Below are 17,357 nucleotides of genomic sequence, written 5' to 3'. Positions count from 1 at the left end.
ACCTTGTTTCTATTGTAAGGTGTCTTGAGCTCTGTAAGGAAGAAAGGTGGCTAATAAATGTTTACAATAAATAAATAAAACAATTATAGTGTCAGACCTGGTTCGGGGAGACCCAGTTACAAAACCTTACTCTGCTACAAAGCCCACTGGGCGACCTAAGCCTGTTGTGTGTGCATTTGTGTTAAAGTGCTGTCAAGTCACAGCTGACTTATGGTGACCCAGCAAGGGGCTTTCAAGGCCAGTGATTAAGCAGAGGTGGCTTGTAATTGCCTTCCTCTGCAGAGTCTTCCTTGGAGGACTCCCGTCCAAGTACTGACCCTGCTTAGCTTCTGAGATCTGATGAGATCAGGCTACACCACGCTGCCTTCCCTTAAGCCTTACTGTCAGTGGCTTTGTCGCTCGTACTGATAATTTGTTTGTTTCTTTTATTCAATTTGTACACAATGTATAGGAACACAAAATTTATGTGCAATTTATACACTCAGTGTATGTCATATGATGCGCCTAAGGCAGAAGAAGCTGACCTTAAATCCAGATAATACAGAGGTAATGCTGATTGGAAAGGCTGATGCTTTACAAGGATTGGATCCATTTATCTTGGATGGAGTAGAGTTGGCATTTGCACAGCTGCTTAATAGCCTGGGGTGCTCACGGTCCCAGACTTGCTGTTGGAAAAGCAGATTGGCACAGTAGCCAATGTTTCTGTCAGCAGCATCTGGTTCACCAGTTCTCCCCCTAAATTTTAAACTCTTTTATGGCCCAGGGTCCACATATCTGAAGGATAGTCTCTCCCCATATGTCCCTGTGAGCTAATGGGGGTCTTTGGGCTGCCACCTTCTAGTTGTCCCCCAACTTAAGGTTGTCCACTTGACATCTGCTAGAGCCTGGTCCTTTTCTGAGGGCTTCCTGAGGGTGGTTTCATCCTTGCAAGTTTTTAGGAGGTACCAGAAGGCTGTTTTATTTGCTAGAGCTTTTAATAGGAGTTCAGCTATATGCATTTTCTTGGGGGGGTTGTTAATAGGGTTTTATTGGCCATTTATGCAGGGTTGATTCTGCTCCTCGCTCAATGCTGATTTTTTAAATCCGACCTTTAAAATGAGTATTCACCGTCCCGATGCAAGAGGAGAAACTCCAACAAATTCCACCCCCCACTTGCCTGCTCCTTCGTTCCTTCGTTTACATAGCCATTAGCAATAGTCATTCGCATAGCTTAGCCGTGGCTGGGATTCTGCATGCTTCCTTCAGTGAATGCTTCAATGCAGGGGCCCGGCAAATAGAAAAGGTCACGCTAAAGGGGCTCCTTAGAAATGCGAAGCAGGTATGCGAAGCTGGCTTTGCAGTGACGTCTGGAATGACGGTTCAGCGTGAAGAAATAAAAAAAAAAATGAGGGGCACGTCAGCCTGGAGTGGCTGCTAATTACTAAGCATAAATGGCCTTTTTAAAAAAAGAATTATAAGCCACATTGAGCCACAAAGGAAAGGTGAAGTACAAATATTTTAATAAAAAAAAGTAATGTATAATGTTAAAGTATTGTGCAAAAATGTGGAGGATAAATGCATGTATTTTAAACAGAAAATGTAATGCAAGGTAACACAAAATGGCACAGGAATAAAGTCTCATGGCTTCAATTCATATAAGTGGGAAACAAAAGAAAATGCAGGGTTGACCCAGGTAAATTTTGCTTAAGAGATGCTGAAGCCTTATGGTAATTTTCAGCAGATTGTTTTTTTTTTAAGCAATATGATGCAAAAACCACCATCAGTGCCCTATTACGGACGATGCTTGCCTTATGGTCGACGCTTAAAACGGCTCTTTCTCAAGCTTCTATCACTGTCTTGGGCATCGTGGTGCATAGTGCATTGAAGGTGGTCTCTAGATTCCTAAGTCAAAAAAGGACAAAGTGCCAATCTGGATTTCCTTGTTCATGTTAGGTATTTGAAGCCTGATTTAGAACAGGGCAACACAACAGGCTCAATTTTTATATTTGCTCCACACCTTTCAAAAGGCGAAAGTGTCACATTGATTAAAAGAAATGGAATAATCTCCTGTGATGGCAAAGGAGGATATGGATTTCCTCAAGAGGTGTTGGAAGTTCTTTGGACACAAAGCCTCAACTCATGCAGTTTTAGGAGCGGGGTGGTGCATAACTCGATTAAATTAGATTTTTGCTGGAGGCTACTCTCTCCGCATGTGTCACATATACCTTGAGGGATAAAGCTACCACATGTGTTTCAATATGCACTTATTTTTAGCCTGGTGTGTACTCTCAGTGAATCAAATACACAAGGGATAAGTACCAGTTGTGACTGCATCCAGGGAGAGTGTGGTACATTACTGCCAAAGAATGTTAAGTCATTATGGCAAGCACCTATTTTTCACTAGCAATGTGTATTATTCATGATGCCAGATCTAGCCAAAGAGAAAGCTTCGTCATATGGAAATACGGCACAGGACAAGTCCAAGAAAAACTCAGAAGATATATGGCTGAGCTCCATAAGGATTTTCAGGCAAGTATCTACATTTTGAGCCCTGACCTGGATGGCCCAGGCTAGCCTGATCTCGTCAGATCTCAGAAGCTAAGCAGGGTCAGCCCTGGTTAGTATTTGGATGGGAGACCACCAAGGAATACCAGGGTTGCTATGCCGAGGAAGGCACTGGCAAACCACCTCTGTTAGTCTCTTGCCATGAAAACCCCAAAAGGGGTCGCCATAAATCGGCTGCGACTTGAACGCCCTTTACACACACACATCTACATTTTGAAGATCTTAAACCCTAGTATGCACCAACTACAAAGTAAAAATGTAAAACAAACATCATGGCTGAAAGGGGATTTGCCCCATATTCCCCAGCTCCTAGCCCAATACTCTAACCACTACATCACACTACAGCCATTTATGCATGGCTGTTTCTTCACGGTCACCCCGCCGAATATTTCAAGGCTCTGCTTTGATTATGCAGGCATTTTCATCCATCAGAAGTCGGCTCACTCTCTCCACGCATTTTCCCACATTTCCCCTGCATTTTCTGGATGCTGGCTAAACATGAATCCAGAAAATGTGGACGAAATGCACGGAAACACATGAAGAAAGTGAGGAGAGCTCTGAAGGTTGGGAAATGCAAGCATAATCAAAACAAAGCCCAGAAGTAGTTGGCAGGGTGACCGTGAGGAAACAGCCATGCATAAATGGCCTATCTGTCAAATATTCTAGATGGGGATGAAGGTCGTTTATGCATGGGTACTTTCACACACATTCAGCCCCTGTCTCGGTTGTTCCTTGGAGTTATGCATGAGTTTTCCCTTCATTAGAGATGACCTCGCTGCCAGCCCTCACAAATTCTGGACCTTCTCATTCCTCTGTTAACCTGATTCTTCCATCTCCCCTGATTTCAGCCCGGGTGAAATCTCCGTGCATAAGGCAAAGTACAGGACACGCAAGCTTAGTTTCGCTCACGCCAATTACAAAGCAGCATGTCCAGAGGCTGGGATTCAAATACTTTCTGCTTCCTGGGAGCTCTTTCTGAGCAGAAGAAAGGCTTTTTAAAACCGCGGCTTAGATTTCTCCCCTCTTCTTTTCAGATTGCTCCTTTTTTATGTTCTTAAAATGCTTTTTTATGGGGCAATTGGGTTGGGAGGGAACTTTTCTCTCACTGCAGCCAATTACGAAGCAGCATTTCAAGGGGTGGGGATTCAAATACTTCCTGCTTTGAGCTTGGAGACTGTTGGTGCATAGACTCCCAACAGGAAAGTGTGGGTCCAGCGAGCAACGAACCTCAGGTATGAGAACCGGCTACCTTTCAAAAGACCACAAGTTTCAAGAAGAGGCTGTGAGATTCCTATTTAAAACACACAGATAAGCACATAGTGATCAGTCACAACATAAATAGTTGGTGATCATATTAAGTTTTACATAGAAATAATCACAGATGGCACTACCTTCATTTCATAGTCCTTTAATTCCACTCTTTACATTTTTCTCTCTCTATAACTGTGCACATGTGTGGGAATCCGCTCTGGCCACAATCCATATGGCCCTCCCTTTCTTCATGGCTGCTTTTACAGATCAAACAACACGTGAAGTTTAATCCTTATTGAAGTCCAAATCTGAAGCCCCTTTAAAGTCTTTTGAAAATAATAATCGCTTTGTCCAGTGTAAGCACCCACAGATATTTTAAACACATTTTTCAATAATTGAGAGGGGATGCATTTGAATAGAGCTACCGTGTCTTTCACATTTTCACCCTTGGACACTGAAGTAATAACACCACTCAAAGAAATATATGTATACATTGATTAACAATGAGATACATAAGCAGTGTTCTGAGTTTCCATGGGGAGAGCATTAGTCCAGCTTTGATGCCGAAACATAAGAGCATTTTTATTATGGAAAGATTCTGCGGCATATCAATGAGTTCTGGCCTAGTAGGACACCTTTGAAAGACTAATGAATTTACAAAACTGCTGCACAATAGAGAAATTGGTCCCTGATGTTGTGGGCGACTCTCTGCAATGTCTATGGCCCAAGAATCAGAATTAGGGCTTCAAATTAAGATTCCTCTAATTTTATACTCTAATAGCAAAGTTGGAAAATCTTTGGATACTTAAATCCAGTGATTGGAACTGTGAATGAGCAAGGAAGATATTTCTACAAACTTGAAAAGGGCCCCCAGTGTGCAGAAAAATCTGTTCTAAAAAAATACATAGGGGAGTTTTAAAAATCCAAAAATGATAAAAAAGAGAGTGCCTGTAGCTTTAAGAAATGGATTTCCTCAGTGGCTGTTGCTAGGCAAGTACAGATTCCAGGCTTCAGTTTCTGTGAGTAAAAGGCAAGGGGCAGGGCCTTTTCCAGGCCTATTTTGGCTTTAAGGGAAGACTCACTGAGGCCAGGCTGACTAGGGTTGCCAGCCAGAGGTTGAGAAATTCCTGGAGATTTTGTGGTAGAGTCTGAGGAGGGCAGGGTTTGGAGAGGGAAGAGGCCTCAGTAGAGTACAATGCCGTAGAGTCCACCTTCCAAAGCAGCTATTTTATCCAGGGGGTCAGATCTCTGTCATCTGGAATTCAGTTGTAATTCTGGGGGATCTCCAGGTACCATCTGGAGGTTGGCAACACTAGGCCTGGCAGCAACCTCTGGGTGACTTGATACCACCTGAGTTACGTGACTCAGCTAGGCCTGAACACATGAACACATGAAACTACCTTATACTGAATTACAGCTGATCTCCCCCTTGGCCCATCAAAGTCAGTACTGTCTACTCAGAGCGGCAGTGGCTTTCTAGGGTCTCAAGCAGGGGTCTTTCACATCACCTACCTGCCTAGTCCCTTTAACTGGAGAATCCGGGGATTGAACCTAGGACCTTCTGCATGCCAAGCAGATGCTGTATCACTGAGCCACAGCCTGGTTGCTTGCTACTGTTCAATAGTAGCCACCCTATGAAAGTTAGTGTGGTGTAGCGTTTAGAGCTTCAGAGTAGGGTCTGGAGACTCAGGTTTGGATCCCCATTTTGCTATGGAAGCCCACTGAGTGATTATGGACCAGTCACATACTTTCAGCCTAATCTACCTCACAGAGTTGTGTGAATAAAAAGGAGAGAAGATTAGTGTAAACTGCTTTAATCCCCACTGTGGAGAAAGACCATAGCTTTCCAAGGTTGAGGCTGCAGGCTGGGGGAAGAAGATGGAAAACTTAAGACAGAGGGGCAGATAAAGTTGGGGGGGGGGTGGCTGTTGGGTGAGATGGAGGCAGGGTTGCCAACTGCAGGTTGGCAAATTCCTGAGGATTTGAGGGGTGCAGCCTGGAGAGGGGAGGGTTTGAGGAGGGAAGGGACCTCATAATGCCATAGACTCCACCCTCCAATGCAGCCATTTCTCCCAGGGGAACTGCCGTTCTCAACCTCCAGGTGAGGGATGGAGATCAGCTGGAATTACAACTGATCTCCAGATGCCAGAGATCAGTAACCCTGGAGAAAACGGGTGCATTGGAGGGTGAAGTCTATGGCATTATACCCTGCTGAGGTTGCTTCCCTCCCCAAAACTCACTCTCACAAGGGTCAGGCAAGGCCTAGATGCCTTGGAGTGCCAAACAAATGTCAGCTGGTAAGCGTGGCTGTTCTGCCACTGTAATAAAGAAATGCCTTGGCCCATAGTATTAGACTCTGATACACTGTTAATTATATAGTTTCTGCTAATGGAGATGGGGGAGGGAAGGCAGCATGGTATCTTGTCATATCTTGGAAGCTGAGCAGGGTCAGTACTTGGAAGGGAGTCCTCCAGGGACGACTCTGCAGAGGAAGGCAATGGCAAACCACCTGTGCTTCTCCCTTGCCTTGAAAGCCCCTTGCTGGGGTCGCCAGAAGTCGGCTGTGACTTGATGGCACTATACACACACACAATGCAGATGGGGGAGATTTTTCCAATCCATCCCCTCTCACTACAGAACTCCAATTTACCCAAGGTCAGTGGGTTCCACTGGCATGGAAGTTTCATTCTGTTAATGGAAGTGCCTTCCATTAGTGGAAATTATCATCAGGATTCAACCCATGGACTATATAACTATAATATGTCCTCAAGATATATGTTTTGGATATTGAGTTGTGTTTTAATGGGAAATTTAGATGGACTTTCTATTATCTCTTTAGAATACATGAAAAATGAATAGAGACAATTACTCAAAATGTTGAGATTAGAATGGAGGTAGTTCACATCAAATTGCAAACACCCTCATTTAACAGCAGAATTTATGGTATGAACTATGGCAGTGGCCCAGTAAAAACTTCAGTTTGCTTTCAAATTCTAATTTGAGACTAAAATGAGACTTTCTTTCAATTAGTCAATTTCAATATGGTATTTTTAATTGGATTTTCAAATGCATCATGAAGCAGAAATCAGCTTCTGTACTACAGGTTTTCAAAAAGCAAAAATAGTGGACCTTTAGGCATCTGTTCTCTCATCTCTGAGCTGTTGGCTTTATAGAAATAAACCCTGTTAACAGTAGTATTATACCTATGGAGCTAAAAACCATAGCATTAGAAGTTTCTCTCTCTTTTTCTGGCTGATGTCTCCAAATATAGGAGACAGTCAAAGTGTAAACAAGAGATTAACGTTTTTTTAGTGTTAATGAAACAGGAAGGATATGGATAAATGGTGGCAGCATGTGACTGGAATAGTGTTTAAGCCCTCAAACCCAATAACTCTGGGAGGATTAGGGCTTATTAATAAAGGGGGCTCGACTACCCTGTCTGCTGATGTCTCTCTCTGTGTGTGAGAGAAGACCTCAGGTATGAAATGGCCAAAGCTCTCTCTATATTTTGAAAGAGACCAGAAGGGTGGCAAATGTGATGCCTGACCTACCCTGAACCTGAAAGAGAGGGTCTAGAGGGTGGCAGATACTCTGTGTGAGTGGAGAAGGGGCATCACACAGATCCTTTAACTGGGGGTGCCAGAGATTGAACCTGGGACCTTCTGTATACCAAGCAGATGCTCTACCGCTGAGCCACAGCCCCTCAAAGTGCCCCTTGAAAAGTAAGCATGTTAAGTAATTCTACATGCGGCAACAAACTCCATTTTTGCAAACAAGGGTGATGCACCTGAGTTTATGTATCTTTGCACTTGTCAGAGACAGAAAGGTTGCAACTTTGCTTCTACTTATTCTGATCTCTTGCCATGCTTTCCAGTGCTATTTTTGTGCTCATCGTAATCCTTTACTTGTGTCCTTTTTTTGACACTTCCCTTTACTGTTGCCTGTAGCCTTGCCTCTGCCAATCGTTTTGCATTCTTAACAACATTTCTCAAATTTCAGAAAGCTCATCTTTGTCACGTAATCACGCTCTTTTCATATTTGTCATGTGCATATATTTGATAAGCATTAATATGAATTGCTATTTAAATGTGTGTCTTAAACCACTTAAATATACAATCAGGGTTTTCTAAATGCAAACATATTTTGTAATCTGACAATGATTTTGCTTTTTTAATTGTGATTTCCAGGGTGGGGGGAATCACCATAATGGCATAAGAAATATTATCATCTGAACACTCACACACACACTAATATGAAGTGAATTCACTTGTCCCAATCCAGAGGTTACTTGCATGTACTCCTTCAGCTGATTCACACATTATGGAGTATACAGGATGGGTAGGGCTGCCAGGTGGCTTGGAATGGTGGGCAATGTATTGCGTGCGCACGCAGTCGCGAGCAACACAATCCCATCACTTCCGGCTTACTTCCGGAAAGCTGCAGTGTGATGGGACAATTTACCACTCAAATGTGCTACGGTGCTTCCAGAACTAAACCGGAAATGACGGGATTACATAGTTTGCGGCCGTGCACATGCGATCCTCACTCTCAAAATCTCCTGCTGGAGGAGAGGGGGGACCTGGCAACACTAAGGATGGGTCCAGGTTGGGGTACCCATCCTGAGTCCTGTGCAGCAGATGTAACTTCCTCAAGACCTGTGGTGCACACTGCCCAATTCAGATCAGGACTATGGTACATGTGGGAAGAGGCTTCAGCCTTTCCCCCACCCCCCAGACCATTTTCCTGACCTGAAACAGTCTGGAGGGATGCCACTTGGCCCAGTATTGCCTCTGGTTTTACCATAGAGTTTCTGGAAATTCCTAGAGTTACCCTACGTAGCTTTCAGGTTTTCCCTGGAAGCGACGTAGCGGTGCAAATGATGTTGCCTGGCAACACTGTTCTTTCATGACTGCTCAGCACATCCTCGGGTAATCTTTTCCTCCAAGACATTCAGAGAGGTGTACATTTTTACTCCTTTTCTATCCTCACAACAACACTAAACTGAATGCTAGGGTACAAATGAATCTTGTAAGCCTTGCTTGAGCTAGGGTCTCCTTAACCTAAATCCCACACTCCATTTACTTACAGTTCTTATTATAAAAACCCCATGAGCTCTGAACCTGGGCAATGTCAAGAGAGCTAATATCATTTTGCCATTAAGAATGGGGTATAAATTTGTGGTTGGGAAGACACTTTATGTATCATCTTCCCCAGATATGTATCTGAGTGCCGGATTATTTTCCAAAAAGTAAGAAGAGAAGCAACTGGTAATTATGTGGAAAGTGGCACTAGGTCTACAAGATTAGGGAACCGCTAACAAAGCACAAAATGCGTTATGATAAAGCCAGTATCATTAAAAACTTGTTCTACACCTTATGAAAGACTAGGATAAAGAGTTCTATTGACAGTAGGTTGGGATGAACTCTGTTAACTCATGCCTGGTCTTTCTGCTGAATCATGTTGAACACTAATTTTAACGAAATGTTACACCATGACATTAAATACTGCCAGAAGGGTTCATTGTATTATCCCAGCTGACAGGAGTTTCTGTCTGTAGATCTGAAAGATTTGGTCTAAGGCAAATGTTCATGCCAAATACTTAAATGTGTATCTTTTGGAAGCTCTCCGACTTCAGACTTGGCATTGTTCTCCCAAGTGTTTCTGGTGTTTAATCCAGATTTGCTTGCCTGTAATTTATACCAACATGCTTGTTACCAAAAGATCAACCATGGCCTGGGACAGGCCTTCAGACCAAAATGGTTAAAAAATATAGGCAGACCTTCTGGGAAGAAGTTCATGATGAGACTTTAAAAAACAATAATCATGAATGTACGCATGAGTCTTCTTTTGGCTTCCCACCCCTTTGAAATCTGTTTGTACTCCCTGAAATATGATATAACACTTCTGTGGGGACACAATCCCTCTCCACAGATTAAGTTAAAGACTTTATCATAATTCTGCATTTGCTAGGGTTGCCAACCTCCAGGTAATCAAGCAGCACCAAGCTCAATTGTTAATTATGACAAGACTTCAGAGTTAAACAAAAACACCAAATACTATCATGTAGACATGAGCATAAATTAATCACCATATATGCTATAAAGATTACAATCCAAAATCTCCAGTAAGATACTGAAAATATACAATAACTAATAAATGTGTTACTTCAACTTTCAATAGAAAAATAGTCTCAGACTATTTTTCTATTGAAAGTTGAAGTAACACATTTATTAGTTATTGTATATTTTCAGTATCTTACTGGAGATTTTGTTTCCTTTGGATTTGCCTTAGTTTGAATTTCTTCTTACCTACGTTTGGAACTTGCACCGATACTGTGGAGCAATCCTATGATACCTATATTTTGAAGGGATTCTTTTGGAAACTGTGTGATGGAACATACCCTGAGACTATTTTTGTATTGAAAGTTGAAGTAACACATTTATTAGTTATTGTATATTTTCAGTATCTTACTGGAGATTTTGGATTGTAATCTTTATAGCATATATGGTGATTAATATATGCTCATGTCTACATGATAGTATTTGGTGTTTTTGTTTAACTCTGAAGTCTTGTCATAATTAACAATTGAGCTTGGTGCTGCTTGGTTCTCTCAACTTACGTTATTCAGCATACGTTGTTATTGTTTAACCTCCAGGTAATAGCTGGAGATCTCCTGCTATTACAACTGATCTCCAGTCGATAGAAATCGGTTCTCCTGGAGAAAATGGCCACTTTGGCAATTGGACTCTATGGCATTCCCTCCCCAACCCACACCCCTCTCAGGCTCCATCCCAAAAACCTCCCACTGGTGGCAAAGAGGGACCTGGCAAACCCTAGCATTTGCAGACCCATTATTGCATTCCCTCAGCATTAGAATTATAGAAAGCATTTTCCAGTATTACTTCTAATTCTTCATGTGTTTTTCATGCATCAAAGAAAAACAACAACCTCTCCCTTTGGATACAGATTTTTGTTTTTATGTAAATAAAACCTGCTCACATTGTCACCCAAATGCAGTTAATGGTGGACTTTAATGGCAAAATATCCTAATTGACAGTGAACTTGTGGGCGGGTGACCTTGATTAACCACCCCGAGTCTACAGGAGCTTTATTTTTGTGCTGCAACGTTTTCGACTAATATCGTTTCGTTGTTTCATAGACGAGCACCAAGCATTAGAGTAAATGTGGCTGTTTATCAAGCCATTACTATTTTTTCAAAATGAACAGCACATGGATAGTGCAGTGAGTTTCATTCCACTATCCCTCACATATTCCAAAAAATCATTAACTTGGCTGCAACAGGTTTTTCCCCCCATGATATATGATAATGAAGTAATAAAATACATGAACCTCTTATCTAAACCAACATTTGGAAGCTACATTTATACAGCTTTGTGTAGCATCTGGCTTTTTCTGTGCCATTTTTGATCTGTTTAGAGAAGCTGATTAAATTTAACACAAAGGAAACAGCAAACCCTTCCCCAATGAGAACAGCTTAGCATCGCTTCAAGTAAAATATATGCAAAACACCAGCAGATAGTTTATAATGAATTATAACTCCAATGATGCAGCTTACATTTTCATATATTTTAGGCTATAGATCAGATGAAAGTTTGAGTTGGTGTTCTATAATGAGAGCTGTGGGTGGTTTTGTTTTATTTTGTTGTTTGACCTTAGGATACAACAGTGCATGTAAAACCGAAATGTTCAATATGCATGCATATCTAGAAAAATGGCCTATCCAAGAAGTATCTCCTATTACCTTTTATTTAAAGACAAGAGCATGCTTTAGCCAGGGCTACCTTTGGAATGGAAGCCTTGCTAGAACCAGAAACTGGATATGTCCTGAACCCTATGGATGTGTGTGTGTGTGTGTGAGAAAGAGAAGTTTTCATTCACCTCTCTGTAACAGTTAAACCAGGAGGTTACATCATAACATTCTACGTTTTGCCAACATCAGCCAATGAAGTGAGCAGGGGAGGGCAAAGAGTTAAAAAAACCCCCAGAGTCCAGATTTTCCCGGGGGTCCAAGAAGTCAGCCAGTCCACCTGCCACATTTTGCTCTGGTATGAGAGCAAGGGCACAGCCAATGCAATGCCTGTTGGTCTGGACCGTGGCTGAAATCTCAGGGTTTCAGCAACAGCTAGAAGCCTCGCTAGGAATTCATAACTGTTCACGTTAACCCTTTGCTTGACTTTAAGCTTCCTTCGCCAGTGTGTGTTCGGGGAAGGCTGTCAGGGTTGCCATGCTGAGAGGGATTACTGAAGCCAGCCCAGTTCAATAGCGTTTATACTTTTCTCTCTGCTTGTTCGCTTTCTTCCCTTCCTTTCCTTCTTAATTTTGTTTTAAAAGTTCTTTAAATGTTAGGGTTGCCAGGTCCCTCTTCACCACCGGCGGGAGATTTTGGGGGCAGAGCCTGAAGAGGGCGGGATTTGGGGAGGGGAGGGACTTCAATGCCATAGAGTTTGATTGACAAAGCGGCCGTTTTTCTCCAGGTGATCTGATCTCTATCGGCTGGAGATCAGTTGAATTAGCAGGAGATCTCCTGCTACTACCTGGCAGTTGGCAACCCTATTAAATGGGTTAGCGGAATCCCAGAGGGAACCATTTATCTTGAGGACCAGTGATGGCTCTCAAAGCAATTATGTATTCTCTCATAGATAAATACAGACATTGTCGTTCTCAGATGGTGTGTTTGTGAGTCTGAAGACACTAGATCGACAATGGTTTCTGTGTCTTTGAAAAGCAACATAAAAATCACTTCATGAGTTAAATTGGACAGCCAAGGGTGAACAGAATTCCATATGAATGTACCCTGAAGGCCCCTAATTATGATGATGATGAATGCTGCTTAGCTTACCTGTACAGACTTCTGCTGGTATTGGAACTGAGTATTCTGTGATGAGACGGTTTCTCCTTTTTCAAATTGGTTCTTCACGCTTGCTAAGCCTCCAGGTATCCTGCAAGCCTCCGATTCCTCCAGAGCCTTGTGGGATAAACAAAATGAGGTTGTTTACGAATGTAATTTTAAAAATTCAGAGATCTATGGGTGTTTGTGTGTCTGTTAATTTTTCATTTCAACCATAAATACATTTATTTTAACGCGAGTAACCCATACACTTTAGAAATGAATAGTTACTTGGTATTTTTCCTAACTACAACTTGATGGTACACTTCTTACCAATTACGCTGTTTTGTTTGGTTGGTTTTAAAAAATGGTGCATCATTTTTTTTTAAGAGAACGCAAAAACATTTTAAATATTTAAAAGTGTACAAAAGGGAAACGTGGAGAATATTCATAGGCAATTTTCAGAAATGTGTTCTACTTGGGTAAAGTGGATTTAGCCACTTTCAGGGTCAACTTCACAAATTTTATTCCATCTCATTCACATACACTTCTTAATAAGTCATGAAAACTTACAATAAAGCCAATCCATCAACAACATACTATCAACAAAATACTTAAAATATGAATGAACTATACATTATCGAGATTTCATTCTTAGAAGCACACTGTGATATTATTACCTCATTGATTTAAAAGATTAAAGGCATACTAACAATAAGCAGCCTTCACAATCCCCTAATCCACAGCTTCTTCAGTTCCATTAACAACTTTATACCGTCAGGTGTTCAGAGACAAGGAAGAGATTCTGTTGTTACATAGCTATAAATTAATCTCGTTTCAAAACCAACACGTGAGGTCTCAAAGGCCTCTTCCATAATGCTAAAGGATTAGTGCAATAATGTAGACCTCACTTGGAGTTTGGGAAGAACTGTATTCAGGCACTGATAGCAGAGTCACAAAGCAAGTTGAAAGCCAAGCATCAATCACCAAATCGGAAACTGGAGATTCTAGTGAGATTCTTAAAACTTCTCTTTCCAGATCTTGGCCATCTGCAATGCATCTGGAAACTGCTTAATTCTAATTATGACTAATCACCACCAATTAATATCCTTTGTTTGGGGATATTGGTCCTTGTCTATCTTGTAACACTGACAGCTATAGGTTTCAAACAAACAAAATGGAATAAATGGTAAGCAGACGTATGACTAACTACTGCCAATCAGGATGTCCCCACTACCCATAAACTCTTTTTCTTTGTTTATCTCAACTCAAACTGGTTTTAACATCTTGTGAATAGAGGGAGCCTAACAGCAGGGGTACCATTAGGTATCTTTATGGTAAAAACTGGTTATTGTTTCCAAAAACTGCCCTTCTGTCACCTCCAGGGTTTTAGTCCTTCTCTGTCTCTACCAGGCAATATAAAATCTCACCTGCTTCTTGTTTTCTCTACCTGTAACAGCCTCTATCTCCTAGATCTCTATGTGGAATGGTTCTGCTGCACTGTGAAAGATCCACATACGTTCTGCCTCATCTATGGCAGACTCAAACCCTTATTATATGATCTACTGAAGGTGATGAAGCCCATATTTTGGGGGAGACTTCCTTCCTCATCCCTGCCTTGAGGCCCCTGAACTTGAGAATCCCTCTCTGTTTTTCTTCAGGGGTGATCTGGATGCATTTCATTCAGTGGTGTAGCATGTATTTTGCCTGAGTATATTAATTCCATTTGTTTCTTACACGCTGTTCTATTGTTTATTAACAACAGAGGGCAGACAGGGTGATGTGTCTGTTTTACTCTGGTAATACAAGTTTGATAAATCTGCACATTTAGCCCTTGCATCCTTGTATATTAAGACTATGAAAAATAGATGAACACTCACATTACAACTGTCCATTGTGAGCTTGATTTTCTAGAATTGCAGGGAAATGCTTTGTTTTCAAAGCTCATTGCAGGATTTTGCAGGACAAAAAATATGTTTTGGATCAGAATATATATATACTCAGGGACTTCACAGTTCCAAGACTGGGGATGTGACTCAGAAAACATGTGTTCTCTTCTGGTAACAAGTTCTATGTAGGAAGTTGTGTATCAGCCTCCCTTGTTCAACAGTATTCCTAACCTTAATTCCTTGGTAGCCCAACATAACATTCACAAAAATTCTGCCCCCCCCCTCCAACTTAGGCTATTTTCTACTGATCATGACTACCTGCCAATGAAAGACACACAGCACATCCCTGAGGGGGGGGGGACTCCTTTGGAGGTGGTGTAACCCCTACACTGGCATCCATGCCACTTACGCTGCCCTCCCTGGACTTCCCTGGTGGCAGCGTGGCCCTTGGACGCCAGGGTGGCCTCCCACCAGCATTCTCCTGGCGCAACTCCCTGCGGCGGCATCCCAGGAGGCGTTCCCTGGTATTCTGGGGGGGCGGAACTGCCATTAGGCAGCTTCCTAACCCCTTTTGTGCTTAGGGTTGCCAGCCCCCCCTCCACCGGTAGGAGGTTTTTGGGGTGGAGCCTGAGGAGGGCAGGGTTTGAGGAGGGGAGGGACTTCAATGCCATAGAGTCCAATTGCCAAAGCGGCCTTTTTCTCCAGGTGAACTGATCTCTATCGGCTGGAGATCAGTTATAATAGCAGATCTCCAGCTATTACCTGGAGGTTGGCAACACTATTCACGCTGGAAACACCCCCTAACACAATGGCATTGCTGCACCACCTTTTTTTGGTGGTGCAGCATCACTGTTTGCAATGGGCCCTTCCCCTAATTTTCATCTTTTTCCTATTTTTACTCCTTTTTTTTTGCTCCGCGGCAGCCGCAAAACCTATGTGGAGGTGCCGTGGCAGCACCACCACCACGCCATCCCCAGCCGCTCTGGTTTCAGGAATGGGCTGACAGTGTAGGTTTGTCTTGTTTGGGAAACTACTGAAGTAAAGGTGTCCTTCCCCCACCCCCACCCCCCATGCCTGAGTCTTTTGTTGCATTCTTTACAATGAGGTTTTCACAACAGGGTGCTAAAAAGCTGAAGACACCAGGATCTGACATATTTCTTAAAAACTCTACAGCAGCCAGCAAGTTGGTGGGGAATGTAATTTCTTTGAAATGTCCAAGTCATTTTGGGTAGCTAGTACATATATCTGAGGAGCAACTAGGCATGTCCTAACAAAAAGCCTTGCTTTCCAAAAGATACAAAAGACATGATGTTATGTTTGAAGATCTATGCTTTGGCAGAGCAAATGTGAACAGCCAGTTATATTAGCAAGTGGCCATTTCATGCATGCCTAGCACAAGCCCGTGAATTTTCAGTGATTTGTGGTGGGCAATTTTAGTCTGATACACTTTAAGGTTTCCACTGAATGTTACTTATATAAAGGCCATTGGCAAATATCCCCAGTACTTTCAGATATCCTTTTCAAGAAAAGTAGTACTGATTTCAGCATTAGATTTCACTAAGCCTGGAGTTCTTAAATGGTATAACACATTCAACATTCAGTTAATTTATAATGCATAGGTATCTAGAATTCTTAATATAGTTCTTCCATTTGAAGAGAGATTACAGGTTTCCATTAAGTCCCACTTTTTAATTATAGATGATCTGTCACCAAAAAAACCCCTAGTAAAATCTCTTCCAAGTGAAAAATATAAGAGAAAATTAATTTTATTTACTACACACACAAACCACTTTTCTTCCCTCACAGAATTCAAGGATCAGAATCAGCTGATCAGACCCAAACGTGCTTGGTTTCAGGAAGGTTTCTGTGGCATAACCCTTCCAATCGTATCATGGGATATAAAATCATAGTCAGCATTGACTAACCACGTACAAAAAACCAATCCATTCCTAAGGACGAAAAGGGATGAGGGACCACAAGATGTCTGCTTATAGCCATTTCATATTCAGCACCAAAATGATGTAATCCCCCCAGGGATATTTCTTTGTCCTTTTCTATCACTCACTTCAACCAGTGGTAGAACATCTGTTTGGCATACAGAAGGTCCCAGGTTCAATCCCCAGCATCTCCAGGTAAAGGGACTAGGCAAGTAGGGGATGTGAAAGACCTCTGCCTGAGACCCTGGAGAGCTGCTGTCGGTCTGAGTAGACAATACTGACTTTGATGGACCAAGGGTCTGATTCAGTAGAAGGCAGCTTCATGGGTCCATGTGTCCATGTGTTCAACCAGCAGGTGAAGACTTTCTTTTGTTTTGTTCTGTCTAGCGTTTCCTCAATGGTCCCTTCTTCCTGTCTTGTTTTGTTTTTTGTTTTTAATTTGCTGGCCTCTGTTTTATATATGTATTTTACCTCTGTATTTCATTGGTGTTATGGATTTATGATATATTGTGTTTCAGTATATATTTTTGTTATGCTGTTTTAATTGCCAATTCACACAATAGGCAAATAGGCTAGATAGATGTAGCCTTATTTTCCACTATCCTTAGGCGATATGAACCGATATTTGGGGAGCCCTCAGCCTAGTGGGGCTTTGGGGCAGCCCCACCCCCCAAAATGCACATTGTACTACATTGTGATACTTCTGGAACCATTGGGTTGGATCCCAAGATCTGCAGATGCAAGGATTGTAGATCTTTTCCAAGTTGCCTTCCCCCAGCATTCCCACCAGGTTCTGGGAAAGTCTGTTCCCAGGGTTGCAGGGCCCACAGGGTCATGAAGAGGCTGCAGTGCAGAGGAGGAAGGGGCACAATCGCTCCCTATCCACTC

General features: G+C 42.2%; 1 protein-coding gene across 1 annotated transcript in view; it reads right to left on the bottom strand.

The window, feature by feature from the left end:
* XIRP2 (xin actin binding repeat containing 2) overlaps positions 1 to 17,357 on the bottom strand; it is a 172,407-nt gene that overhangs the window by 39,038 nt on the left and 116,012 nt on the right. The window contains exon 4 of the mRNA XM_056861183.1: positions 12,656 to 12,781. Coding sequence (XP_056717161.1) covers positions 12,656 to 12,781 — 126 coding nt within the window. The remainder of the gene's footprint in view (positions 1 to 12,655; positions 12,782 to 17,357) is intronic.

This window comes from Euleptes europaea, chromosome 15, assembly GCF_029931775.1.
Source record: "Euleptes europaea isolate rEulEur1 chromosome 15, rEulEur1.hap1, whole genome shotgun sequence".
Lineage (NCBI taxonomy): Eukaryota > Metazoa > Chordata > Lepidosauria > Squamata > Sphaerodactylidae > Euleptes > Euleptes europaea.
The sequence above is the reverse complement of the archived record's forward strand: the minus strand, read 5'-3'. Positions and strand labels throughout refer to the sequence as shown.